Source organism: Lygodium microphyllum, chromosome 6 (genome assembly GCF_053477565.2).
Source record: "Lygodium microphyllum isolate KBCC chromosome 6, Lygodium_microphyllum_v1.1.10, whole genome shotgun sequence".
Classification (NCBI taxonomy): Eukaryota; Viridiplantae; Streptophyta; class Polypodiopsida; order Schizaeales; family Lygodiaceae; genus Lygodium; species Lygodium microphyllum.
The window spans coordinates 85568349-85596081 of NC_141140.1; the positions used below are offsets into that span (position 1 = coordinate 85568349).

The window sequence follows — 27733 nt, forward strand, 5'->3', positions numbered from 1 at the left end:
GAAAATGAAAGCAACACTGCTCCTCTTACCAGAACACCGCGAGCTTGGCTTGCTTTCTTGAGCTCCTTACCACGAACAAGGCTCTGATACCATGTCAATATTGTGGGAGAGAAGGAAGGAGTCTCACTTGTAGCTTTCTTGCTTGCACAATGGGGGAATACACACAAAGGTGGAGGCTGAAAACAGTTTTCCTCTTCTTAGTTGTGTAAGCCAAAAGAACTCAAGTACAAAGAAATAGAAGAACCCTAGTTATGGGTCTCAAACCAAACTCAACTAACTAAGGTGGCATACTAACTAAGCCACGAACTAGAGTAGATAAGGATAGCTATCATGTAGCTATTATTCAGGGGCGGTGTACCAACCGCATCTGCAACTGACAAGTCGGTGACATAAATACACAATGGTCACCTTGGCGTATCACGAGTGGAGCTTGATATCTCAACATGGGACCTTTCCAGATATATAATGATTATCCTCTCCCATATTAGGAAAGGGTAGCTATGGTGAAAGAATGATCTATGTAGCCTGGTTCTCCCGAAAGCATAACATGCGGGTGATGAAAGCCCCTAACTTTGATATAGGAGTAGTGGTCAGAAACTGGTGAAGTGGCCCCTGTAAAGGGATATCAAAGTCAGCCCGTATGTGTGCATATGTTGGGCATGTCATAATCATGTGCTCCTCCGATTCTACACTCTGTAGTCCACACAGCTTGCATAACCTTGTCTCTCTTGGCTATCCACTCCATGCGTGCAATACTCCATCTAAATACCATTGAGAGTGGGTTGGCTATGTACGACTGTGTTTGTGCCTCTGCATGCATGTAGGATTCCCAACATGAAGGATAGATATGCATATTATAATAAGAAAGTTTGCCATTTGCTCCCTTGCGTTGATGTTTTGCTTGATACGCTTGTAAGAGGTCTGATTGAAACATGTCCATGCATATATCTTCAAATGCCATATCTAGATATCTATCCACTCCCCACCCTTTAAACCATTTTTGCATATCCAGCACCCATTCTGTTGAAAAAAATCAAGGAGTGGAATAAGTCGACTATGTGGAACAAGAAATGGAGGTTGCCCAGAAAAGCTCGCTCAAAAAGCTCGCTTCTCGCATGCACTCGGGTGCTTTTAGTGGACTATCATAGCTTTTTCATGATCATATTTAATGTGTAGTCATTTAAAGTAGTATTGGAAGAAGTAGAGGCAATTGTTCGTCGGCGAGGGCTATCTAGATTCTTGAAGGTAGATTGTGAGAAAATGTGGAATGATTTGTGAGACATGTATAGTTGTCTCAATTGATGCCTAGGTATTTTGCCTTAGAACACTCCAGTTACATGTTTGATTGTAAATGAATTATGGAAGAATATTGAGCCCATGTGGCAAGAAGGGTGGTTGCAACCATTGCTATTAGTATCATTATTTTATTGTAACTGTCGCTATAACCACACCCTTGGTATCGAATCTCGATGCTCCTAGCCCTACGTCTCTTTGACGCCTAAGTTAGATGCATCATGCGCTTCCCTAGAGCGGGGGCCCGGATATGTCTGAACCCACCCTTAGGATAGTTTTTTCTTTTTCAAAGGCCATGAAAGGAAAGTTCAAGGATGCACGTAGTATGTCTCCGCCATGCATGGCAAGGCATCGACCACCTGGCTTCCTCCATCTTCTCTCTGTTTCCAATATGGGCCACGCTCTCGGGCAGCACAAATCCTGCTGCTGCTGCTGTTTCGATTTCCCCTACACCTGTAACACAAAATATTCACCCTCCCTAGCTTCTGATCTGCAGCAGCTATGGCGAGCTCGTTGCTGCTCACGCTCCTGGTAATTTGTTTCCTCGCTTCATCTCTCGTGCAAAATGCAGACTTCCGCCTTGTCACCACCCCTTCGAAATCATCAGATCAAGCATCCCATGGTTTGATCGATCTGGCTGCGGCAACGGAGCTGTCAGGGATCCTTGGCGTGATTCAAGAGGCAACCGACATAAAACCTGCGAATATATTGGGGCATTCGGCGGGCATTCTCGACAGAAAGCATGGTGACAGCTTAGGCTATAGTACACACCAATACGACGGACTACGCGAAGAAGAGGAAGAGGACGAGGAGGCAGCGCACGAGGGGCGCCTGGACGAAGATGAGGCTGAGGACGAAGATTACGAGGATGAGAGAGCACATGAAGAGGAGGAGGAGACTGAAGAAAAGGAAGATCAGGGACGCAGGCGGCGCAAAAGGGAGGAACAGCAGCCGGAAGAGGAAGAAAAGCCAGACCATCGTCATGAGCGCAAGCAGAGATCATTCGTCCTTGACAAGACAATGAAGGTGATCAAGACCGATGCTGGGGAGTTGCGCATCCATCCGCACCAATGGAACAAGGCACTTGCCGAAAACCATGTAGGACTGGGTTTCCTGAGCCTGGAGCCCAAGGCCTTGTTGTTGCCTCACTACATCGACGGAAGCTCCCTATTCCTGGTTCATGCAGGTATGATCAGTCCTTAATTGTAAGGCTGAGGAAAAACTAACTTGGGTTGTAGTTTTTTAATATAACCCTCTACAGTTTCTGATTTGGCCTCAAATTCATTCCCCTTGCAATGTCTCTCCCACTGAAAATGTGCTATCTCAGGATTCATCTGAATATCCTGTTTCATCGGTAAGCTATGCATAATGCACTCTAATGATTAATCCCAACGATTAGAGCTTTAAGAGCTGTGATGCCCAAAAATGTTATAGACTGGAACTTGACAGAAATTTGGACAACCGTGCTGCAATTGAAGAGGGTGTTCTGTTAGGCATGTAATAATGCAATGTCGAAAGGCTGTAATGTACAGTAATGTGAAAAGGGCAGTTTGATTTGGGCTGAAGATAAATATCAGTATGGGCCCCAGATTTTTGTGGACGTGTCAGTTCTCTCCTGGTGACATGCCGGAAGCTTAAATTTTTATATTTATTTGAATAATTAATTTGGATGATGCAGGCCTGTCATCATCTTCTCACGTGGGCGCATGGTTCTGAGCGTTTGCCTCTGACAGACAGGGTGCAGGGTTCGAAACCTGGGGAGTCAGTCGAGGAGAGACCAAACCTCATTTTAGGGGCATTTTTAATCTGTGGGACCCATAATTACCTAGTACATGCTGAACCCGTCAAAATCGGTGGGGCCTGTGCTGATATATATCCACAGCCTTTGATTTGAGGCAACCATGATCTCGCAGATCTATGATGCTGTGAGCAGGAAGTTTTCTGAAATAGCAAGATGCTCTCATGACAGTTGGTTTGAGGCAGTCGTTGATCTTTGGGCTATGATAGTATGATTTTGATGACCGTTAAAACTATTATGGAGGCTATAAACCTTCTGTGGCCTCTAAGGCAATAAGAAATTAGGACCATGATGCTGTGATCGATGTGACTTAACTAGTTGAGGCTATGATAATTTGAGACAATAAGAACTTAGGACCATGATGCTGTGACCAACATGACTTAACTAGTTGCTCGGGGAAGTTACTATATGTATATCCTCTACATCACGTGTGTTCAAGGCCTATTTATAAATATCCTTATCCGTGGCTTTTTCTTGAATAAAGCATAACCCTTTTCTATTCAATCTGTAAATAACCCCTTTATATTACACCCTTCCATATGTCAAAAATGTATAGAAATTATATTTTAAAAATAACTTATTTTGAACCCACGTGATGCACACATATATTCATGAGTAACTTACCCGAGACTAGTTGAGGCTATGACAATTTGAGACAGTGAGAACTTAGGACCATGATGCTGTGATTGACATGACTTAACTATTGATTGACATAGTTGTAGTATTTTGGTGGGCTACATGAACCACCATAGAGGACTAGTTGTGCCAATTTCAGATAACGTTAAATGAGCAAGAGCCACTTTTTCACAAATTGACTTACAAGCTAACGGTCTGCACCTTCATGTGAGACTTGATCACACTTCAAGTGAGATGATTTGTGCTAATCAAGGTTTGCATGAAAGTCTAAATTGAGTAAGAAAAAGCTGGGGATAGAAACACACAGGAGACTGAAGGAATGGAGATATTTGATTGAAGGGCTTATTGCTGAGGAAAAATTTAATGATCTGAGTGATTGTTCTTGAGGCATATTGCACTACAAGGAAGGCTACTATAATTTTCGGTTGAGGCAGTTGTTGGATTCTCATGTGAGAGGAATTTAAGTGGATACTACTTTGGAGTAAAGGCGGTCATTGCTGTTGAGGGTTGTAATGTTTTGATAGGGTATTTAGGTTGAGAACTCCATTGAGGATCGCAATGCATTGATTGAGGCATTGAATTCCATAATATCTCAATGAAGTGTGATAGGTTTAATAGACTAGGATCAAATGGACATAATGCATCAATACTTCTAATGCTACAAATCGTTCTTCAGATCAATTATACCCACTATAGTATCTCTTAAGCTGCCTTTTGACAGCACTTGGATTGTGACTCTGAATTCTGAACTCAATGGTCACTGTTGTACATGTTATGCTTTTGGACTGATAGGGAATAACATCTAGGAAGTAAGGAAAACCGGTGGATAGTTCATTCTATTGGTGAGTTGTCACATGGCTGGGATGATGCAGTGTCGATGGTGATACGAAATTAGACTACAGATGTCAGCTTTACATTGTCATAGATTCTCAAGGGTCTCTAAATGGAGTAGGAGACCATTCTATATGACACGAAATTAGACTGCAGATGTCAGCTTTACATTCTCATAGATTCTCAAGGGTCTCTATATGGAATAGGAGACCATTCTATGTGTTAATTCATGTGATATTGTCGTAAGTGAATATGCAGATATTTGAAAATGCATAATGTTCGCGGTTGTGAAGAAAATTAATGATGTCTCTATGAACCTTCAGCCCGCCAATCTCTAACCCATCATGCCAAGTTATGCTGTCCACGAGCAGTCTTGGTGCTTCCATGACATCTTCAGCACATAGATTACTTTAGCTATTGGCGAGGCCTCATGCTGCTACCATGCCATCATGTACTGTTGTCACCACCAGCCTGCAATTAAAACAGAACTGTTGATGCCCTTTTCTACTGCCTCGGATCATCACAACTGCTACTATTGCAGCCTGGCTCGCAGCCTATGCTGCTTTTCCAGGCTGCCATGCAGCATCCTGTGCTAAAACACCATCCTGCAGGCTTGGAGCCCTAACACAAATGCTTGCAGCCCTAAATAGGGCACAGGTCTGTCCTCGCTGTCCGGAAACCCTACATGTGTGTGTTGGTTCACTGCTCACATTTGGGAAATGTCTTCCTGGCCCCTATGTAGACCTACAACTGGCTTTTTCTTTGGGCCTTTAGTCCTGTTTAGGCTTGGAAATTCCACCTCAGGTACAACATTTGGCATCTTTCAGCAAAGGTTGGCATTAAATTGGGTGACATCACATCGAGTAAAAATTTCACCCAATTTCTTCAATTTCTATTCAATTTTCAGGTAAAATTTGGGGCTTTTGCCTTAAATCTTCTTCACACTCAATGTGCAACCCAAAAAAGAAAAAAAGCTTCCTATTTCCTGACATTGAAGGAAATTTATATTATTTGAAGGCTCTTTTCAAGTGAATCTTCTCAAATTTTGTTGCTGTTCCCATAATTAGGGAATTCTTAGCCATTTATTTCTGATTTCAGCATATTGTTGATTGCTAACTTGTTTGGGTAATTTTTATTTCAAAAATTTATTATTTTCAGCATATTTTTTTCCTACCCAAATGGAAAAACAATAGGAAAACATTATTATCACATCATTCAACTCCATTGAAGCAGCCAACAACTCTTCTATCAATGATTCATCATTATTCAGTGATTTATCTTCTTTCTCTTCCCTCAAAAATTATTATATTATTGTTGATTTGCACTCATGGCCAGCCATGGCAATGATTATTGGGTATGCTTGATGCCAATGACAAGCTCAACAATACCAAGTATCCTATGTGGGCGTATCGTACCAAGTATCCTATGTGGGCATATGATATGATACGTGTTCTTGTCACAAAGAATCTTTAGAATATTGTGAATGGCATCAAGCAAAGGCCGGTTTCTCAAACACTAGCACCACCTCTTGCCTCCATATTAAGAGGTGGTTGTCATGATACTAAGTCATCTTCCTCTTCCACATCTCAGGCAATTTACTCTTTGTAAAGGAGATAGGTCACCGACAAGGAAGAATCCTACATACAAGAGTCGTATGACCCCCCCCCCCCCCCCCCCCCGTTACGGACCTTCATGGGACTTCATGGTAAGACCTGTCGTGAGGCACAAAAGGCACAACGGAATGGCACACAAGATATATCAATAAGGAATCTTTGTATTCATGATATCAAAAAGGGACTACATTGAGGCACAGCTCAGGGCTACACCCTCGTGACGCCGCACATGTGAGGGTTCACCACTAAGCATAGGGAATCACACGTAGAGTGGAAACCAAGCTAAGCTTAGAGTTATAACTACTCCCTATATAGGTGTTTCTGGCTCCTACGCCATGGTATAGCTACAAAGCCCATATCTTTACACTCACCCCTGCTTAATGAATTGCTGTCCTTAGCAATTAAGGGTGGATTCTTGACTCATTCCGAGGTCTTAATGGAGCTTATACTAGCAAGCTAGTTAGTGTTTGCTGGTCTAGGATTGACTCCTTAGCGGGGTCTTAACACAGCCTTTTCTATCAAGCTGGTTAGTGTCTACCGCACTATGACTTGGGGGTCTTAACATAGCTTATGCTATCAAGCTGGCTAGGGTTCCCATCTAGACTTAGTTCTTTTATTGTTTTTTCCATTCCAGTCTACCCTCGACTCAATTACATTTGAGGAGTGGAGGCTTCATAGTCCTAACTTGAGGTGGCTTGGTGGTTATGGCTTTGCATGCCAAGCTTTGTAGGCGCGATCCCAAGTTGTCACGCCATTGGGGTGAAGGCGTGGTGGTGCGGTTGTTGCTATGTTGTACCACGCCTTAAGGGAGGCAGTCCATTGAGTTGCTCCTTGCGCCGAGCCTCCCTTTCTTCGTGCCATCGCCTTGGGCCTTGGGGGCTTGGGTCTCTTGGTTCGTTTGCCAAGACGCTTCGCCCTTATCACCAAGTCAAGTACTTGGGTTGTTTTCTTTGGCCTCTTTGTCGGATCTTTCTTGCTTGCTTTATACTTAGACAAGCTGGTTGGTTCAGCTTGCCTTCTCACACGGAAGGTGCGGTCTTGGTGCATGGCACCTCTTTGGCTCTCCTTAGCCTCATTTGGAGTTGAAGTTATTGGTGGGGAATGGACTAAGTCGTCACACTTAGACCGGATTTTGGGTTGCTGAAGTAGAGGTATCTTTGAAGTTCTGCTTGCTGGAGCAAGGCAATGACGTCATTGGTACAAGTACGAGCTCGCGCACAAGTTCGCAAAGGGAGGATATCGTCAATTTCCTACCTGTAGTGGGTAGGAATCACGCATATAATGCTCCCAGGTACCTCGGCATCGCCTCATCGATGAATGCTGCCACAAGGTGGTGCCCCAGGACTGCATTCCTCGAGTGCGGATGAGTGCTCACCCAGTTGGGTAAACACACCTTGCCAACCTCCCCACCTAGGAGTAGCGTAGCTTCATCCTCTAAGGTACGCCCTCAGGACAAAAGGTCACGAGCTTCGCTTATAATACTCGAAATGTGTCTGTCACGTTCATCAGTCAACACAGGATAGGAGAGCAAGATGTGTGCATAAGAGGTTCCTGCTTTTTGTGGGAGCTGCATAGGGGACAAGTTTGTCGCCGAGAGTGACGATAGCTATCTACCATCTTCACACTGCCGACTCGTGCCAGGCACAAAAACCATTCCTTTGAAGCCTTGACGTTCTCTAATAGATTTGTGTGAAAGAGGTAGTTCCTTGAGCATTTGAACTTGTTCTCATTACAGGAGGAGAGCCTCACACACTTGTGCTACCGTTCCCATTTCTTCCATACATGATATCTTACAGCGAGTAGAGGTGCTTTAGGGACATACTTTTCCAGCCAACGCACGGTCCTGGATGACCAGGTCCACTTGTGGACTTTCTTAGTTACATGACCGTGGTTTTGAAAGCTCATAGATCCACATCGTGACCCCTGGGTACTTCTCAAAAGCACATGCACGTTGCCCGCCACAAAACGCTGGAATGGGGGAGATATTGAATTCCTTATGCAAGGTAGTTGTGCCGATTGCTATCGACTTGGCCCCCTTTTCTAGGATCCACTTCATCCCTGTGACCGCCATTGTCACTAATGGCTAAAGGAGTGTCTGACGATGTCCTCTCATAATATTGGATCCGTATACGTAAGAACTGGAGGCACACGCGCCTTGTAGACATTGAGTCTAGTCCACATGGGGATCGAGCAGGAAGAGAGGAAGGCTTGGTAGGCGTGAAGGGTCTTGCGGCCTTTCTCAATCCTCTCTCAAATTACTGTTTCAATTGAGAATTCACTATCCAAGACAATGCCAAGGTAAGTGTACCTCTCTCACAAACTTTGATCCGTTCGGTCCCCAAGTAGAGTGGTCGATCTCTCAGAGCTTGCAAGTTCCCAAAGAAAACCATGGCGTTGCATTTCGACAAGCCAAAACTCATTCCCCACTTGGTAGCCCACTCATTCAACTGGTTTAATGCCGCTTGCATGTCCTCGGCGGATTCTGCAAGTAGAACTAAGTCATCTACAAAAAGCAATCCCTGAATTTTCTCTCGAAGACCGGGAACGTTGACTCCGAATCCATCACCCTCATTTATGATATCGTTAATAAATATGTTAAAAAGGGTGGGGGATCCGGGGCACCCTTGGTGTACGCCTCACTTCACTGATATGGCTTCGGATAAGAGGTCTCCCACCCTCACCCTTATCTTAGAGGCTTGGTATAGACCCTCTATGAACCGTATACAACGTCCTTCCACTCCACAAGCCCGTAGCTTGCAAAACAAGGCTTGGTGTGGCACCGTGTCGTATGCCTTTTGAAATCAATGAAGGCGACGTACATGGGTTTGCCCTCCACACGCCGGCGCTTCACATCTCTTCGAGGCATGCAACTTGTCCGATACACTCCTTGTGTTCACGAAATCTGACTAATGCTTTAAGGAAGAACACGCAGCTCTCTAAGGCCTTATAGATCCTAGAGACCACAATCGACGTTAGCACCTTGAGCAATAGTGATATTAGAGATATGCAGCGATAATTGTCAGGGTCGGTAAGATCACCCTTCTTCGAGATGGACACCACAATGGATGATTCCAACACCTCCGGAATCTTACCAACCTCGAAAATCGTGTTCAATACCTTTTAACATCGCTAGCCCATAGGGGGACTTTGGGATTTCCCTCTATCCACCACGGCATCCATTATCTTTGTATGCAATCTTGAACACTTCTGGGGGGATGCCGTCTATGCCTGTGGCTTTATATCTTTTAAGTTTCCTGAGCACATGTCAGACTTCGTACCACGCAATAATGTCTAGGTCCTTAATATGGGGCCTTAGACACACAAGCTTGCATCCATTTGCTTCCAATGGTCGGCATTGTTACTTGTTCCAAGGGGGTCATCATACACCTTAAAGTAGCGGCTCTCCCATATCTTCATGAGTTCAAGGGGTTCCGTCTGTAGAGTCCTAGTCGCATCTTTGAGGGGTTGAGCTTTCTGCCCACCCCGATTCCTGACTCCCGCAATGCCTTTTTGGAGCTTCCACCATTTGTAGGCCAACCTAGCTTGTTGTAGGCCTTTTCCCTTGGCAATTATATGAGAAAAGCTTTGGTTCTCCCTATCATGACAAACTTGCTCGGCTCGTTTCTGAATCTCAGCATACTCTTCGAAGGTCTCAGGGTGAGATCTAAGTAGCTTCCAAGCCTTCCTTTTCAGGTTGATAGCATGATGTGCCTTGGGGTTAAGCCTAAAATGGTTCCTGGGTGGTGGTGGGGGTCTAACTGACATGATTTCGTTTTCTTGTGCGATAGCCTTCAACGTTTCAGTGAAGACTTTCGCCAATCGATCTAAGAGCGGGTCCTCTCCCTCTACCGCCTCATTGAGATCGGCTAGTGCTGCCCATTTATTGCTAGATAAGAAGGAACTTGTTGCGCGTCTACCCTGCACGCATAGATGCATGGCACACATGGAGTAGTGGGGTTTGGGCTTGTTACCATTTCATCCACCACTTGCATCTTACAGGTGACATGCCAGTGGTCGGAAATGTTAGTCACTCTAAAGACATGAGCTGCTAAGAGTCTAGAAATCGCGGCGTCATTCCCGACATAGAAGTCGAAATCCGACTTTCCATGGCCCATCTTGGAGTGGTATGTAAGCTCGGAACCAACGCTGTGTAGCACAGAGAATTTGGGGAAGTGTGCCTCCAAATACCGACTTAATATTCTTTGCTTGCAATTCCAATCACCGCTGACTATGATTGGAATACCTTTCTGATGCAGGGTCCTCATTCTCTGGCACACGTCTTTTAGTACTTTTCTTGTTGTGCACAACTGTTTTTGAGGAATATACACATTCCCATGGATCCATGGCCCTTGCCTCCCTGCACCCCAAGGGAAAAACTGCACTAGTAGGAGACTAGTAGGCAGTTGGGAATCGATTGGCATAGCTCAAATGCTCTATACTCACGTGAGATTATGGTGACCAATCCTCTCTCACTGAGTTTGTTCGAACCCATGCATTGGAATGAGTTATAGCCGTACAGTTGTAGGGGCCATCTGCCTTGGAATATTCGCATCTCTTGTAGTCCAATCACACGGCAATGTTCTTTCTGGGCCAGCATATCGAGTTCACCCCGCTTGGAGCGAAGTGAGTTGATATTGAGACTTGCAAAGATAGGTCTCTTATCGAGGCCTTGGTTTGTCTGTGATGACGAGGCCGCAATCTTGCGCTCTCTGAAAGGTACCGACAGGCAAGCGTGCCACCAACAAAACGTATGCTCTCTGAAAGGTACCGACAGGCAAGCGTGCCACCAACAAAACGTATGCTCTTCCTTAATACAAGTCAAAATGCTCAAGGTTGCTTCACGAGACTCGACCGTGATATCGAACCACACCGATCGATTTTGCAAGCACCTGATTTGATCGCACTTTTTAACCTTCTGATATAAATTTGATCGAAGCATACATCTGAAGGTGCTCCACATAGACCATTCTGTGAGGCTTCCAGCCCCCCATATCACAATTCTCGGGTATATACGCAAGCTCATCAACCTTAACGCTATGGCCATGTCTCTGTCCCTCTCTGTAAGAACAGTGTGGGTCTCATCACGAGGCATCGAGGGTCCCACTATGAAAGAGGCAGTTGTGTCGCCATATCTGACACTAGTTGTTCTTTGCCTTCTTCCTTCGGCACCACTATTCTATGCAGTGGCCAAGGCATTATTGGTCGCTATGACACAAGGTCCCTCCTCGGTCCTTTGACTCCCATTGCGTCAAGTCACTTGGGAGCTTCTTCGAGCAACGACTGAGGCATAAGTCATTGTTCTCCTTCTGATCCCGCAGTAGAACCCTTGACTACGAGACCTTAAACGTGTCTCATTAGGCAACCGAATGAATGCGGGACCTAATGGTTTCTCATTCATTCCATTCCGAGAGGTCGTATGGGCTACGAAGCTGGTTGGGTACTCAGAACTACCATTCTGGTCCTAGTACACCTGAGGATTCAGGTTTCCACCCTCTCCAAGTGCCGTGTCTCTGTCCCTCCCTGTTGGGACAGGGTGGATCTCTCTACGAGGCATCGAGGATATCACCATGTTATATTCCGTACTGCCGCCCTCACCGGCATTGGTTGTACAATGCCTTCCAAGTATGACCTTCCCTTAAGGCTCGGGGGAGGAAGGCACACTGATAACACCCTGCAGGCCTCGGTGCCAGCATAGTGGCATACTAACGTGTCCTTCAGATCCCCGTATGTCACTTAAGGGATTGACGACCGGCCTGATTGCGTTACCAAGGCGCTGCCGTGGTTCCGGATAAACAAACCGTGGGGTGGACCTTAGCATCGCGGAGCTCCCAAGCCCACCACAAGGAAGGCTCCTGGAAGAGCGTAATTCATTTCTTGTAAAATTCATGATGGGTAACGTGAGACCACCCTAAATTCATTGTGAATCCTGCCAGGGTGTCTCGCTCGAGACAGGACAACCCGACATACTCATGGATCACATTGTGGTGTGAGCTCAACATTTCTTGAAGAGGTTTTGGGGCATGGAGGGAGCGCCTACGCTTCATTCACCCATCTTAGCTCCTATGTCTCTTTGATTCCATGGTGCATCACCTTTGATTGCCATTAAGCTAGTCTCCATTGACCCCCACGACCGCAGCGTCTCACTAACGCGAGTGTAGCCATCCCATCTCATGAGACTCGATGGTGCGTTTGCATTCTGTCAACCATGGGTTCTTCCCTCCTCGATGGGCCCTAAAAGGCATGTAGATCAATAGTTCAAGGGTCCAAGTGGTCTTGCCTACCACATTCTAGCGGGCCTTCCCAAACCGCGTCGAGGTCCTCAAGAACCAAAGGGACATTTCACAAAATTCGGACTTTGCGTATTGATAAAAGCTACACATCGTGTCTCATCTGGGTGACTAATTGATTTTGTTGGGAGGGTGAGGGTCTTGTGACAACTTGGGCCATCCAAGTCTGTTGCACAAATCCTTCACCTATCGTATCTCATCACTTCCTGGACACTTGGTTTCCATGACGAGATACCCCTGCAAGGGCATCCCAGGTCACTTGGACCTGTCTTTGAAGTGTTTGGCATTGAGGTGCTCGAAAAGCTTACTATCTGCAGCATCAACTCCTTAAGCCCCCAACGATCTAATCGACCCATTGGGGCACTTGGAGTTAGCCTAAGTTTCCCTTGGAGATGGAAAAAACCATGCTGATTTCCACATTTTTGGGTAAAATACGCACAATGTTCACAATACAGTCCTCTGCGGCAAGTGTACACAAGTACCATATGCATCACCACATACTCCCTTGCGATAGGGTGGCAGGTGTGGGCATTAGACCATCTGGAATCAATGGGAATGAAGCAGCCACGAAAGTCGCAAGTCCTGCTAAGGAGAGAAACATGAAAATATGGGCACCCAATTTACAGGCCTTACAAGCCCAAACTAAAGGGCCACCACTTGAGACACTCCCTCGGAAACAAGGGACGAGCTTGAAGGACGACGGAGACTCTACCCGGTCACTTTTGAGGCGAGCGAGGAAGCAAGTGGTGTCGTGTATCCAAGGTCTCACGCCCTAATGCTAGTCCGGACCATTCTTTCTTTGTCCACTATTAGTTGCAGAAGTTGGCCTTTTATATGAAGCTTTCAACGATGGATCTTCCTCTTCCAGAGGATGGTTGGAGTGGGGCTTGGTCTCCTGAGTTGCTCACAGAAGTGGTCCGTATGGTGTTTGAAGATTCCGTGATGATGGATACCATGTTGCTGTCTTACATGTATCTACGAGGTGATCTATTGATTCCAGATGAAGTAGATATGGCGTGGTATGTGGGGGATGTGGTTTTGCAAGCTGTTCTCAACTTCTAACTCTATCTCTTCATATACTTCTTCATCTTCTTCCTCATCAAAGGCATCTTGTGCCTTGCAAGAGGGTGCCAACTTAGCCTCACCCTCAATCTCAATGGGTACAGGTGTTCCAAGATTCATCCTCACCCTTCTCTTTTTCTATCACTGGTTCTTCAACCAACTGGGCTATAACTTGTGGGTACAGTGGTTCATCCCTCTGACATGTCCACCTTGCTTCCTCTTCTTTTCTGTATCCTAACTCCATCATGATATTTTCTACTTTTAAACTCACATCCATTTTCCATCCTTCTCCCTTTACATAATATTCCATCATTTCTTCCTCTTCTGGGACTTCTTTGGTTTGGTACTCTTCGGGATAGGGGTAGTCGGTGTAGAGGTATTCTCCTTCCGGGTGGTAGTCGATGGGAACATCTTCAGGGTAGCAGTATCCATCTCCTTTAGGAGGTTATTCGTTGTTGAATTATTGATCTTCAGGGTAGCCTTTAGGGTAGTAGTCTTCCACGTAGTAGTCGAGATAGTGGCTTCTTCTTCTTGGGGGCGAGGTGTTCTAGGATCAGTGTCGAGCTCATCCTCCCCCTTGTCTTCATCTTCATCTTCATCTTCATCAAACCGTATTTCTTCTTCTTCTTTCACATGTTTTTGCTTCTCTTGGCTATTTGGTTCTTCTTTGGTTGGCTTTGCTCCATTCTTCAGCTCTTGGACTCTTTCAGCTCGCATTTGCTTCAAGTATGGTTCAGCCCGCTCTTTGGCTTCTTCAGATCCAGAGGTAGTCTCCCAGTCCCATCTCAGCATGATTTTCTCTTGTAGCTCCGTGTCGAGGTCTCCGGCTGTCTTCACTTGCCACAATCTGGCTCTCTCTCGCACCATGATCAATTGGTAGTCAACCTCTTCTAGGTCTTCATCCAGCTCTTCAGTCTTCTCTTCAAGATTGTCCATCACGTTGGCTCCTTGTTGGGTCTTCCTTAGCATCTTGATGGTCTTTCTTGTCTAGTCGATCATTTTGAGTCGTAGCTCATTCTTTTTGTATGCGATTTTGAGCTAGTGACATAGCTCATCTTCCTCTTCAAAGAAAGTGTCCTCCCATAGCCTAAGCTCTTTCCAAGTCATTTTTGAATGGTATACCATGTGTTCCTATCATGCCACGGCTCCCTCTCAACTTTGTTGGCACATCAGGTTCTCTTTCCACTTTCAGTAGAAAACTCGCCCGGGAGAGCGTCGCACCGCGTCGTGTCACATCGTGTGGGGGTCGTGTAGTGTCGAGGTCACCGCGTTGCATTGCACGACGTGTTATGGTAGGATCTCCTCCGCGTCCATGAGCCTGCTCCCCTTTTGAGCTAGCATGCTCTGCGCTAGAGTTGCTCTGATACCAAGTGTTACGAACCTTCACGAGACTTCATGGTAAAACCTGTCGTGAGGCACAAAAGGCACAGCGGAATGGCACACAAGATATATCAATAAGGAATCTTTATATTCATGATATCAAAAAGGGACTACATTGAGGCACATCTCAGAGCTACACCCTCGTGATGCTGCACATGTGAGGGTTCACCTGAGCATAGGAAATCACACGTAGAGTGGAAACCAAGCTGAGCTTAGAGTCATGACTACTTGCTATATAGGTGTTTCTGGATCCTACGCCATGGTATAGCTACAAAGCCCATACCCTTATATCCCCCCCTCCCCCCTTTTACCCTTATACAATGTATTGCATACTCCCCTTTGAGACATAAGATTTTATATTCTATTAAATTTCTCATATTGACTAGGCTTAAAAAACTAGAATATTTCTAACACAAGAATTATACATTACAATGTTAATGATACATGAACTTGTGCCTTCTTTGGTATGAATCATTGAGGCCAAAGGTAGGTTGATGGTGATACAATGCATAACAAATAGTGATGCCTATGAATTTGTCAATATATAAGCCCCTAGACATCAAAAGAAAGGGTTACATTAAGTATGACAACCTTTATGCAATCCCTCTCCCCCCCCCCCTTTTTACTTTTAAGTTTGGAGGGGAAAATTAATGGGGGCCTTAATGCATATGCTTATGAACTTTTTGGAAAAAGCCCCCTTCCTTGCATTTACATGATTCCATAAATTACCCATTGCAAACTCCTTAACTTTCACATCACCTCTCATTGAAGTGCAAATCTAATGGGAAAGCCATGATGCCCAAGTGCATGCCTTAATTGTAGATGCAAAATAGCCAAGCAAGCATTGGTGCAACTTGCATAATTGTATCAAGTGTGCAATGAAGCAACGAGAAGACATTAGCATGGAAGGAGGAGGTGATATTAGTTTCCAAATCACGAATTGATAGTTAGGGCTCTACCTAAAACTTTCGGTTTTCAAGACTAGTAGATGGCTTCCATAACCCTAAATGTGAGCCTTGCCCCCTTGCCCACCCCAAAAAACATTTCAAAAAGCTTGCTAGCACTATTGTCTGCTTCTTTGCCCTTCTTGCATCATCTACCCCACCAGCACTATCTTTGCTGTGTTAATGTGTAGCAGTCCCTCGGCAGCATACAACAACTTTCTCCCTCACCTCACTGCTCTCCCACTTCTCCCATCATGCCCCTCTCAACTGTTCAGCCCATTGAGCCATCTTCAAACCGACATCAAAGATATTATTGAGCAATTATTAAATATTGATGAATTGGTTCTAGATAATCAACTTGTTTTTGTCGCTTTGAATGGTCTATCTAAATCCCATCAAGGTTTTGCTACCACTTTGCACTTGGTAACCATGGGCAACCGAATCACCCATACCTTTGACTAGATTGTCTCTCTTTTGTTGTAGGAAGAACAAAGCCGTGTGAATTGTGATGCTACTTTGGTGCTAAACAAGCCTTTTCCACCCATCATCATGAAAAGCAAATGCCTAAATGCTGGTCATTAAACCTTCATGCTGGTCATGCTTCTACTTCCGCACTTTCTACACCAAAGTTTACCTCCCATGGTGGTTGATCCTCTTACAACCCTTCAAAAGAAGGTACATCCAACAAACTCAAAGAGGTGTAATTACTACTGAAAAAGATGGGGCATGACATCACTAATGATGTAAGTGCATTACATCGGAGTGGGAGGAGTCTGGTCTAGCTATCATCATTGAGACTATCAACCTCACAAAGCATAAGGAACATACTTTTGTTATGGAGTGTCAACATAAGCCTTGTATTCATCGTGCTTGTTTTTCTCTCATTGATGCGGCTTCTACTTGTTGGTATCTCAACACTGGTGCACATTATTTCTTGTCAAGAATTGATCCCATCTATTTCTCATGTACCTAAAGGGAGCACAATCATGTGCAAACAATGCCTCTTATCCAGTCAAAGGCATTGGCAATGTGTAGGTTACTAGTGTTTTTAGCACTACCATGACATTGCAAGATATTCTCAATGTGCTCGATATCAAGAAGAATCTCATTTCTATTTCAACCGTTGCAACTTTGGGGTTTCGATTCATTTTCGATGGCCCTTGATGTGTGGCATATGATAATCAAGTTTCTTCTTCCATTTTCCTAACAGACACCCTCATTAAAGGCGTCTACCTTCTTGATACATATGATGAGCTAATTGATCATGCCTCCTTAACTTCTTTCCAAGATACACATTTATGGCACTAGAGGCTTGGCCACATCAACTATTATGCATTGATGAAACTCCAATCAAAGGATATGGTCAGTGATCTTCTTAATATCCATCTACCATTGAAACATATTTGTGAAGGCTACCTACTTGTTAGTAAGATGCACTAGTTTTTCGTTTCCAAGGATTCTCATGTTGATTCTCCATCTATTTTTCATCTTCTTCATAGTAATGTTTGTGGTTCTATATAGACCAATCTCTAGGTAGATTCCTCTATTTTGTCATTTTTTTTGAAAAATCCTGATTCACTTGGGTATATGGGTTGAAGTCTTTAAGTATGAAGTCTTCTCTTGCTTCAAGTCCTTTATTGCCATGGTGGAGACCTAAAGTGGCTTGTGCATTTAGACCCTTTGCACCAATTTGGGGGGAGGGGTGTTTATCTTTCTAAACAATTTTCAAAATATCTTGCATCTTGAGGTATTCATCATCAATGCACTATCCCTTACTCCCCACAACAAAATGGAGTAGCGAAATAGAAGAGTAGATCGTTAATGGAGATTGCAAGATGCATGATGAAAAGTAAGAATTTACCAATTCTTTTTGGTTCATTGCTATTCTCTCTCTCTCTCTCTCTCTCTCTCTCATATGAGGACTTTTGGTTCATTGCAAGATGCATGATGAAAAGTAAGAATTTACCAAATTTTTTTGGTTCATTGCTATACTCTCTCTCTCTCTCTCTCTCTCTCTCTCTCTCTCTCTCTCTCTCTCTCTCTCTCTCTCTCTCTCTCTCTCATATGAGGACTTTTGGCTTATTGGCCTATGCTCATGTGCCTTCTTAGAAAGGGCCCAAATTGGATGATAAGGCTATTCGTTGCATATTTATTGGGGATAGTATTGAAAGCAAAGGGTACTAGCTTTATCAACATTCTTTTCAAGATTCTTATCAAGCAATATGTTATCTTTCTTGAAATTGTTTCTCATCCTTTGCTGGATTGTAAAAAACTCTCAACCTTCATTTTGACCACATATAGGTTCCTTACAGTAGTTGATTCAACTTGATTTATAGTCACATAATAATAGCTCAATACCTTGTTCCATGAATAGCCCACTATTGACGATCATTTGGAGCACACAAGAGTTGAAATTTAGCAATCTAAAATAGTCTCCCATTGGCTACTTCACACTTTTCAAGACAGCAAGCAATCTCTTCCACAAGCCTTTGCTTGCAAAGAACTAGATAATCTTCTTGCATGTGCATTAGTGGCTACAACATGCAATGAAGAATCTTTATGCATGCTACAAGCAATGCTTTTTTAGGTGATTGTTGGGTGGAAGCAATGAAGCCAAAAGTTGATTCCATTGTTCAAAATGAAACTTGGGATCTATATGATTTGCCTCCTAGCAAGCATGAACATGTACCAAATGGGTTTATAATATTAAAGTGATGTTGGATGGTTATATTGACAAGTAGTACAAAGCCCCCTTAATTGCTAAGGGCTATACCCAATAGCAAGGAATCGAATTTGAGAAGACCTTTGCCCCTACTTGAAATGACCCCCTATGATCCATCTTGCACATGAGGCACGACTCAAGCCATATTCATGAATATGAGGGACTAGACAATAGACTCACCTCCCAGTCATAAAGCCAAATGGCCGAGCCTAGGAGCTAGCAACACTTCAGGTCATGACAACATCCCAAGGATTGGCATCCCATACCACGAATCCATACCATCTCCGTATATGGATGTGTTTGGCAATGGACCAAGAATCCAAGAGTGGTGATCACACAATTATGTGTGCACTAGAGTGTCCTTAGTCCATTTGCACCTAGTCACTTCATAACCATTGTGACCAATGCTACTAGTGTCCATTCAATATCCAAGGACGTGACACTACCTCTCCCATCACTATCATTAGGAGTATTATTGCCCTTGCTTCACATTTTCATTGGGAGGTGCATCGGTTGGACATCAAGATAGCATTTCTCCATGGTATCTCACTGAAGAGGTATATGCTACACAACCTCTAGGATTTGAGGTCAAAGACTCCAAGCACAAACTTTGGAACAGGTTTTGTGTGGTGTAAAGCGGACTCCACATGCTTCATATGCCCACATAGATTCTCATCTATTGCATCTTGGCTTCTAGAATAGCCCTATGAAGGTTGCTCTTTACATACGATATCAGGGATCTAATTTTATTATTCTTATTTTATGTTGAAGGACAAGAAAATGCTTTTATGTTGATGACATACTTATCATTGGAGCCAATGTTGGTCAAATTGCAACATTTAAAGTAGACCTTTGCCATGCTGGATCATCGTGTTTCTTATTTTGGGATTTGTTTATTGTTCCTAGATCAATTCGCCCATTTCAGGAAGGGGACTTTGTAGGCTATCTCATGGGCTAAGCATTGATGCCCTTTGATCCATGATCTGGGCTCTCTAGTCATCTAAACTATCATTAAATGTAGTTGTTGCCCCTAGTGTCCTAGACACTGAGTGACACTATTAGAATTTTCTATGATGGTTAAGCCGTGTAGGGTTACATTTTAGTATAAGAGGACAATGTGTGTCAATAGCACATAAGTGTGGTGGTTGAATAATTCTTTTGAAATGATGAACAAATCACAAAAACAACTCATGTAGACTTAAAGGGAAGGCCAAGTTCCAAACAAGTAATAAGTGGACACTTTTTTATCTTCTAAGTTTAAAGATAAAATGCAAGTGGACTATCTTAAGATTGACAATCTCAAAAATTTCTAGAAGGGAGATGTGTTTAATTGCCAAAGAGGAGTTAGCCTATGACGTTATTTGTCATTTTCTATATGTAACTAACCATGTGGCATGTCCATTTGACATATCACTCCCTACTGACTACTTATTTTGAGTGCTTTGTCACAAGCATATACTTGCCATTGCCTATTGCCACAAATAGCAATAGGGCAGCATGAGCACCATGATTGTGCATCAAACTAGGGCAATGTGTGAGCCTGTCTCTCTACAACTTCAGCTGGAAAGAGAGATCCACAATTTAAATGATCTTGAGAAATCAAGGACCTTTCTCAATCTCTTATCGAGGTTTCTTTTAGAGGTTGTGAAGGTTGTTTTGCCTACTCAAGCTATGTGTTCATGTATTTTGATCACATATCATTTTGTAAGTTTTCGTTAATAGTTAAAACATGTCACTTTCAATGCTTTAAGATGACATATCAAGTCTTAGACTCTTGAGTGCTTTGATTAAGCATGTGATGTCCTTTTTTCTTTTTTGGAGATGAGTCACATTGCCCTAAAGTTCTTCCCCTCCAACCATGAGCCAGAGAGAGTAGGTAGGAGTTATTGTTGCATTGTTTGTATGCCTAGTTAGGATATTATGCAAGCTAGATAAACAACAAAGCTTGAGTTATTTGGGACCCTCCTTAGTAACCCTACTAGTGATGAGAAATTGAGTATTCAAGTGGGCAAGAGCCAAGACATAGAGTGTCTCAAGAGATGCACCCAACAAGATGCAAACCCACAACTTCATGATTATCAGACTGATTGCCCAAGTGTTAACAGCTAGGCCATCACTATTTGGGATTGTGATGTTCATTCTGATTACTCCTAACCTTACCAAATTTGAGCTAACACTTCGACCATGATCAGGTCGCAAGTATACACCAACTCTTACCCACTGCTAGGAATCAACTGGGTAGCATGAGCACCACAATTGTGTGTGTGAGCCATTTACTTTGACTTATCACGTGCATAATTGTAGGATTCTATGTTAAGTATATGGATTCTAGGTTTTGGTCTAGGTTGTGGACTCACAAGCAATATATTCAATGCAAGACTTGACAACTTATATATTGAATGTTAATATAATTTTCTAATTAAGGCCCTTTGTTAGGACCTTGTTTGCTGTGCTCAAGTTGTGGGTTTGTGTATTTTAATTTGCAGGATATTTTGTAAAGTGTATGAGCCCTTAACGGAAGGTTTGGATCATGTAAGAGTTGAGCAGCCTTTTAAATGTAACAGACAGTATTTCTAGACATAAGTAGAAATGCAATATGTGCAGGCAAAGGTAGACTGTCCTGGGTGGACAAAGGTGAAAGTCGAGAAGCAGATTTAGGGGTTGGAGATGTTTTGAAGATCGAAGGAGGCACGGTGTATTACATCTTTAACAGAGATGACAGCCAAAGGCTACAGATCTTCAGTATATATGGCACTGAAGATGTGTATGATGATCAAATGTTCCATGTTCGTTCTCTCACTCTCGCATGTAAGCTTCAATTATGCTGTGGAAAAGGCGACAGCTTTGCTCATGAACGTGTTGATTCTGCAGAATTACTTCGTTGCTGGATCCAAAGCTGTTTTTTCCGGCTTTACTGAAGAGGTGCTTGCAACAGCTTTCCAGGTGTGTTTGCTTTTATTCCCTTTCAAGTCTTGAGGTTGTCTGCAAATGAGATAATGTTCTGTTTCACATTACCATTTTGGATATGATTGTTTCTGTAGCCATTTGCATGTTGCAAGTTGCAATTATAGTTTTTCAAGGTATATGAAAAAGCCATAGTCTGCAATCATTGGAGATGCAAACTTATGACTGGCCCGGACTTTGATGGTTTTCTAATCTTTCTCATCAGTCTGCCATAGATTATGTTCGTGCATAGTTGCATTCCATCTGCATACAGAACTGTTCCATATGGTCTGTTCAATACAACTGGATGTGTACAATCCGAACTGGACCCATCCAGTCGAAAGTATTCTGAAAGAATGATTGGTTTCTATCCGTTGCTGTTTCAACACGTGACCAAATTTGCCCATATAGAATGTTCCATCCAATCTGTATAGTACAACTGAGTGCGCACAATCCATACAGGATCCATAGAGTCTGTATAGTACAATCCATACAATCTGTATAATACAACTGAGCGCACACAATCCATACAGGATCCATACAGTCTGTATAGCACAATCCATACAATCTGTATAGTACGACTGAGCGCGCACAATCCATACAGGATCCATATGGTCCAAAGTGTTCTGAAAGAATGACCAGTTTCTGCCCATTGCTGTTTCACAAAGTTTCTAAATTTGTTCTTTTTTAAAACACTTTTTTTGTCTATTTGAAGTTTGAACTGGGGCAGATTTGAAAATTTAGCCTGCCACCTTCTTTTAAGAGCAGTTCCTCATTACTTAATCACTCACCCCTCAAGCAATCAACCTCTCATCTCCAGCCTCTCTCTCATACAAGCTTCAAGCACTTCCCTCTTCCTCTTCCTCTACATCTGTCTCTTTTCCCCTCGGCTCACCTCTACCTCTACCTCTACCTCCTCTCCTATCTTGTTCCTTACCTGTATCTCTATCTTACTCTCTACCTTTACATATTTACATTTTACAATATGACTCATGGATTATAATGTTCGAACCAACAAATTTCTTAAATCTCTCCTTTAATTGGCCCCCAAACATGATTGATAGCTTAATTGTTAAGTTCTTCTGTACTTTTTAATGGTCGCACATAAAAACAGTTTTTATTTGCAAAATTTGTGCGTATATTCCATACCACGCTAAGTATGCATACTGGGCACATCGCAGGAATCAAACTGAACTACCATTTGTTCATGCCACAATCACTCCTCTTGCCTGATGTAAAGATAAATTTCAGTTTCAACATCCAATGTGAGTTCTGTAGTCTAAATCACAAATTACTGTGTCTTCCTGAATCAAATCATGGCAGGCCCTTAAGATACACTGATGTTCTACGCTGATGGTATTGCTAGTAAGTTGTTACTGGATGCCATATATTGTTCTGTAGATTAAGTTCACACTTGGCAACTGTGCTTCAGGCTGAGTGTGCAGTTGCACGTAGACAAATCCCATGCTGATAATGTAAGTTTTAAAATTCTTGTTGGAATTTTTCACATGCTATGCTTCTACATTGTTACTGGCATTGTTAACCTGATTTTGAAATAATGTTCTTATTTTGTTTGATATAATGTTGAATAACATTTTCTTTTTACCTTTCATTTCATGATACAGTTGGTGTGCTGTTTTAATTTCCGAATTCTTGACTGTCCTACTTTATTCCACAGGCTTCACCAGAAGAAGTTACAGACTTGCTCATGTCTCAAACTCAAGGATCCATTATATCTTTAACCAACAGTAGTGGATCTAGACCGGAGCCCCCATCAGCTCCTCAATCAGTTCCATGCCTGCACAGCCTTGACAGTAGGCACAAGAACCTTGAGATCATTCACAATGATACCCATGAAAAGCCGTACAATATACTGAGTAGAAAACCCGGCTTTATCAACGAATATGGGTCAACAGTGGCTGTTGATGGAAATGATTATGAAGCACTCAAAGATGTCAATAAAGGGGTGTTTTCAGTACAGCTAAAGGCTGTAAGTATCATTATGCCTTTGATTGTCTTGAGATGTCTAGTAGATTTCTGTTCATAAGAATGTAGTATTAGTTCTTGTACATAATTGTGAGTGATTGGACTTGACTAAAGGTGAAAGGCTTGTGAACATTAGCTAGTTTATGTGTACTTGTACGCATTTCTAATGTGTCTAGTGACATACCATTATTGCATCAGTATTACTGGATTTTTAAGACCACTTTCTTTCTCCCGTGTTTGCAGGCATGTGTACTTTTTGTAAACCACTGCATAATTAGATTGTGGGGTGGCTGATTGCCGTGTCTGACCTTGTACCAGGTGTGACTGCCATGCTTAGCCATTTTACTGGAAAATTGTTTGTTCCTGGGCTCAACCTTGGACCATATGTCCGTCTGATGTCCATGCACAAACAGCCTCTAGTTTATTGCATTTTATATTTTTGGTGATAAATGCATGATGATGTTTTCCCGTATGCTGAAACATGAATAGGTGTTATGTCTGATTAATGTGAGTAATACTGTGTAGCCTTAGCTGAGCACATGTGCTAGTAGTTTGTCAGAGTGCAGCAAGGTGGAAGCATATGCAGACTGATCGAACACAGAGAGAGAGAGAGAGAGAGAGAGAGAGAGAGAGAGAGAGAGAGAGAGAGAGAGGAACACTGAGAATGCTGAACACTGAAAGCTGAATAATCAGGGCAGAAATGACTACAAGAGGCTGTGCACGTATGACAACTGGAGAACCTCACAAAACACGAACTGTCTGACGGTGACCAGCAGCAGGCCTAATATAGGCTGGTGTGGGGGACTGGAAAAGATGCAGTTGGCCAGCCCCAGGCTGGTGGTCTGCGACTGGGCAAGCCCGGTCAGGCTTGCCACATGGCAGGCAGGCCAACTGGGCAGGCCCATGCCCTGCCCATTATTGGTCCCTGCATAGTGTCTTGCCCTACCCGCCACCTAGCTGCCTGCTGCCTGACTCAACTAGTGCTTCCTGAATGGATGTCCCCCCCAGCCTCCCTGCCCATGCTGCCTTACCACACTCCTTTCTGGGGATATAGACATATGTGTTGCACCCGAACATGTGTGGCACCTGACATACGTGTTGCACCTGAACACCTTGAAATAAGAAACATCAGGCTCCTGACCAAAATATGTCTCAAATGGAGTCATGCCTGGGATAGTTGATATGGGTGATCTGTTAAGGATATGGACAACTCTGGCCATGGCCTCTGCTCATAAAAACTGGGGTACCTTTTGATGCTCTAGCATAGTCCTTCACATCTCAATCATCATGGTCCTGTTCTTCCACTTCAAGAAACTGTTTTCCTGCAGGGTATTGGTGTTGGCAAACTCTTGATGAATCCGTCGGGTCCTGCAAAAACAAGCATTTTTGTTGAAGGTGAATTCCCTGCCTTTGTCAGACTAAGAGTCTTCAACTTCCACCCAAACTAATTTTGCTCAAAGATGAGCCAGTCTCAAAACTGCGAGAAGTCTTGTGACTTGAGCCTTTTTCACACTTTGACAGCTGTCCTGCACAAACAAACAGCAAAGAAGCCTCCTTTCGCACGTGTCTTTTCCCACTCCAGCTATGTGTTGATGCACATCCCTCTTGCTCATGCTCAAAGCACAGCCTTTTGTCATGCTGAATTCTCCTCTTCAGGTCTATCCACTCTTGATAGGCACTAACATTGCTCTGATACCATGTCAGAATACAGCAATGCGAAGCGTATGCACGGTCTATTCGAAGATGCTGAACACGAGAGAGAGAGAGAGAGGGAGGGAGGGAGGGAGGGAGGGAGGGAGGGAGGGAGAGAGTGTGTGTGTGTGTGTGTGGGGAAGCTGAATAATCAGGGAAGAAATGAGTACAAGAGGCTGTGCGCATATGACAGCCGGAGAAAAATGTGTACCATCATGACAAACTGTCTGATGGCAACCAGCAGCAGGCCTAATATCGGCTGGAGCAGGGGACTGGAAAGATGCAGTCGGCCAGCCCCAGGCTGGTTGGACTAGGCAGGGCTGGTTGGTCCTGTTGCCATGGGGCAGGTAGGCGACCGAGCTGCCCGACTGTGCAGACCCTTTCTCTGCCTGCAATTGGCCTCTTCCTGGTGTTCCCCTCCCATCCCCCCTGGCTGCCCATGCCCTGCTGCCTGCTGCCGGACATAATTGGTGCCGCCCAAAATGGTGTCTGCCCTCCCCAGCCTGCCCACCTGTCCAGGAGGTTCACTTTCTAGCAGTCTCAACCTAGGTAACCATTTTACCTGCCAGAGACAAATAATATAGCCATCCATGTAGACTTGTAGTTACAATGCATAGCCTTGCTAGTATGTGCTTGCAGCTCCAGGCCAGTTTCCATTTATATATGAGAGAGGATAATAATGTATTTATACATTGCAGTGTTCTGTTTGTGTCAAGCATTTTTTCTCATGAGTTTGAAGCTTGGTGGTGCTTGAGCTTTCATTCATATCCAGTGTGAGTCATTACTTCTCAGGGAGCACTATTAGCACCACATTGGAATCCAAGGGCAACAGAAATTGGGATTGTCACGAAGGGCGAGGGGGAGATCCAGATTGTCTATCCAAATGGAACATTGGCAGCTCGGGAACATGTTAAAGAAGGTATGGTGTTTTATGTCCCACGCAATTTCCCCATGTGCCAGATTGCTTCAACAAGCGGACCATTTGAATTTATGGGTTTTACTACTTCTGCAAGGCCAAACAATCCGCAGTTTCTTGCAGGTACGTATGTAAATTCGTACGTACTTCTGTGTTTGAAGACATACAAGTTCTATTGTATAGAGATCTTATCACCAGAAGTAGTGACTGTGTTAGGGAGTAATGTGCTTTTCTTGAGCTTCTGGCAATTTAATGATCTGATTTAGCCTAAGTAATGTTGTATCTAGAATGGTTTTTCTTGAACTTTTGGCAATTCATTGGTGTGAATTAGCTTGCTAATATAATAATCTTATGCACAGTTCATTGGATTCTTACCCTCGTGTTTCAGTGTCCGTGATCTTATCCTATGAGTTAAACATTGATCTTTTATAGTCCGTGATCTTATCCTATGAGTTAAACATCGATCTTTTATAGTCGTAATTTTTGTACGAGGATGGTTCACTCTACTGTTTTATGAAAGGTTTGCCCAAGGATTTTTGTTCTCTTATTAATCTTTATTACAAAGATTATACTGCTTAGTTTTGTATCATCTGTACAATTTATGATATGGATTTCTTGTTCTCATGTTGATCTTTTATTTAAATGATATGTTGATCACTTGATAAGAGATACCTATTTTTTAGGTCTCTTGTATCTAGCTCCTTAATTTTATATTGTTTTTCTGTACCAAAGTGTTTTGTTAAGTTTCCAGAAAATCTCAAGGGACATGACTTAAAACTTTAATTGCATGATTTGAGTGTGCTATGGAGATGGGACTTTTGCAACACATGGGATAGACATCAATATTTTATTCAGTTTGAAGCACAAGAAGTTTTAGACATTTTCCCATGTGGGAAAAGTAGCTCTTTTCCCTCATTTTCCCTATGGTGTTCAATGCCATGAGGTTCTGCTAAGGAGGCACCACATACCTAGCTAGGTTTGCAGGGGGCTGCTGGCCCCAGCCATACCAGTCCCCCTACCCCCAGGGGCACCTAGCTAGGTATGTGGTACCTCCCTTTGTAGAAGCTGGTGATGTCGTAATTCACAATGTGGGAATTATAGTGGGAATCTATCTAAAACTTATTGTGAATGTAGTGAGAATGGGTTTTGGGAGGAGTCCTCTTGCTAACTAAGCGAATTGTTCACAGGACCGAATTCGGTGTTGCGAGTCCTAGATGCTGATGTTCTAGGCTTGTCATTCAATGTGCCGCCTGAACATCTCCGACATTTTCTAGATGCTCAAACTGATGCTGTTGTGCTGCCTGGCAAGCCAATTGTGCCCAGGCTAGACAGAAGAAGAACATGAATACCTTTTGGGATATGTTTTGAGAAGGCTTGAGCTTAAGGATCAAATGGCCCCAAGGATCACATCATGTTTTGGGAAGGAATAACCCCAAGGATGGCACAATGAAAGTGTATAGAGAGAATTATGATAATTGTGGGGTTTCACAAACACTTGGGCTAGCAATGGGTGATGAAGAATCCAAGATGTATGAATAAATCTTTTTGGCAATGTATAAACAAAGACCTCTTGACATAGCAAGTGTTCTCAAGAAATCTATGAAGAAAGCCTTTTGACGTGATATATAAA

At 43.4% G+C, this 27733-nt stretch overlaps 1 protein-coding gene across 2 annotated transcripts; it reads left to right on the forward strand.

Moving 5' to 3' along the window:
- The first annotated feature begins 1700 nt into the window (after positions 1 to 1700).
- LOC148034765 (vicilin-like seed storage protein At2g28490) lies at positions 1701 to 27733 on the forward strand. 2 transcript variants are annotated; one of them, XM_087679739.1, is made up of 6 exons: positions 1701 to 2479; positions 21171 to 21352; positions 21438 to 21509; positions 23188 to 23499; positions 25980 to 26106; positions 27291 to 27733. In XM_087679739.1, exons 1-6 carry the CDS (start codon positions 1795 to 1797, stop codon positions 27446 to 27448), a joined length of 1536 nt encoding a protein of 511 aa, XP_087535865.1. In that variant the 5' UTR covers positions 1701 to 1794; the 3' UTR covers positions 27449 to 27733. The 2 variants fall into 2 exon arrangements, with proteins under 2 accessions (XP_087535865.1, XP_087535863.1); XM_087679737.1 differs by having other exon boundaries at positions 1707 to 2479; positions 25980 to 26226.

What these genes read in the sequence shown, in the direction of transcription:
- LOC148034765 (XM_087679737.1), top strand. Translation starts at nt 1,795, where the DNA reads ATGGCGAGCTCGTTGCTGCTCACGCTCCTGGTAATTTGTTTCCTCGCT. An exon ending in TTTCAGTACAGCTAAAGGCT is followed by an intron (nt 23,500 to 25,979) that starts GTAAGTATCATT and finishes ATTACTTCTCAG; the next exon opens with GGAGCACTATTAGCACCACA. An exon ending in CAATCCGCAGTTTCTTGCAG is followed by an intron (nt 26,227 to 27,290) that starts GTACGTATGTAA and finishes AATTGTTCACAG; the next exon opens with GACCGAATTCGGTGTTGCGA.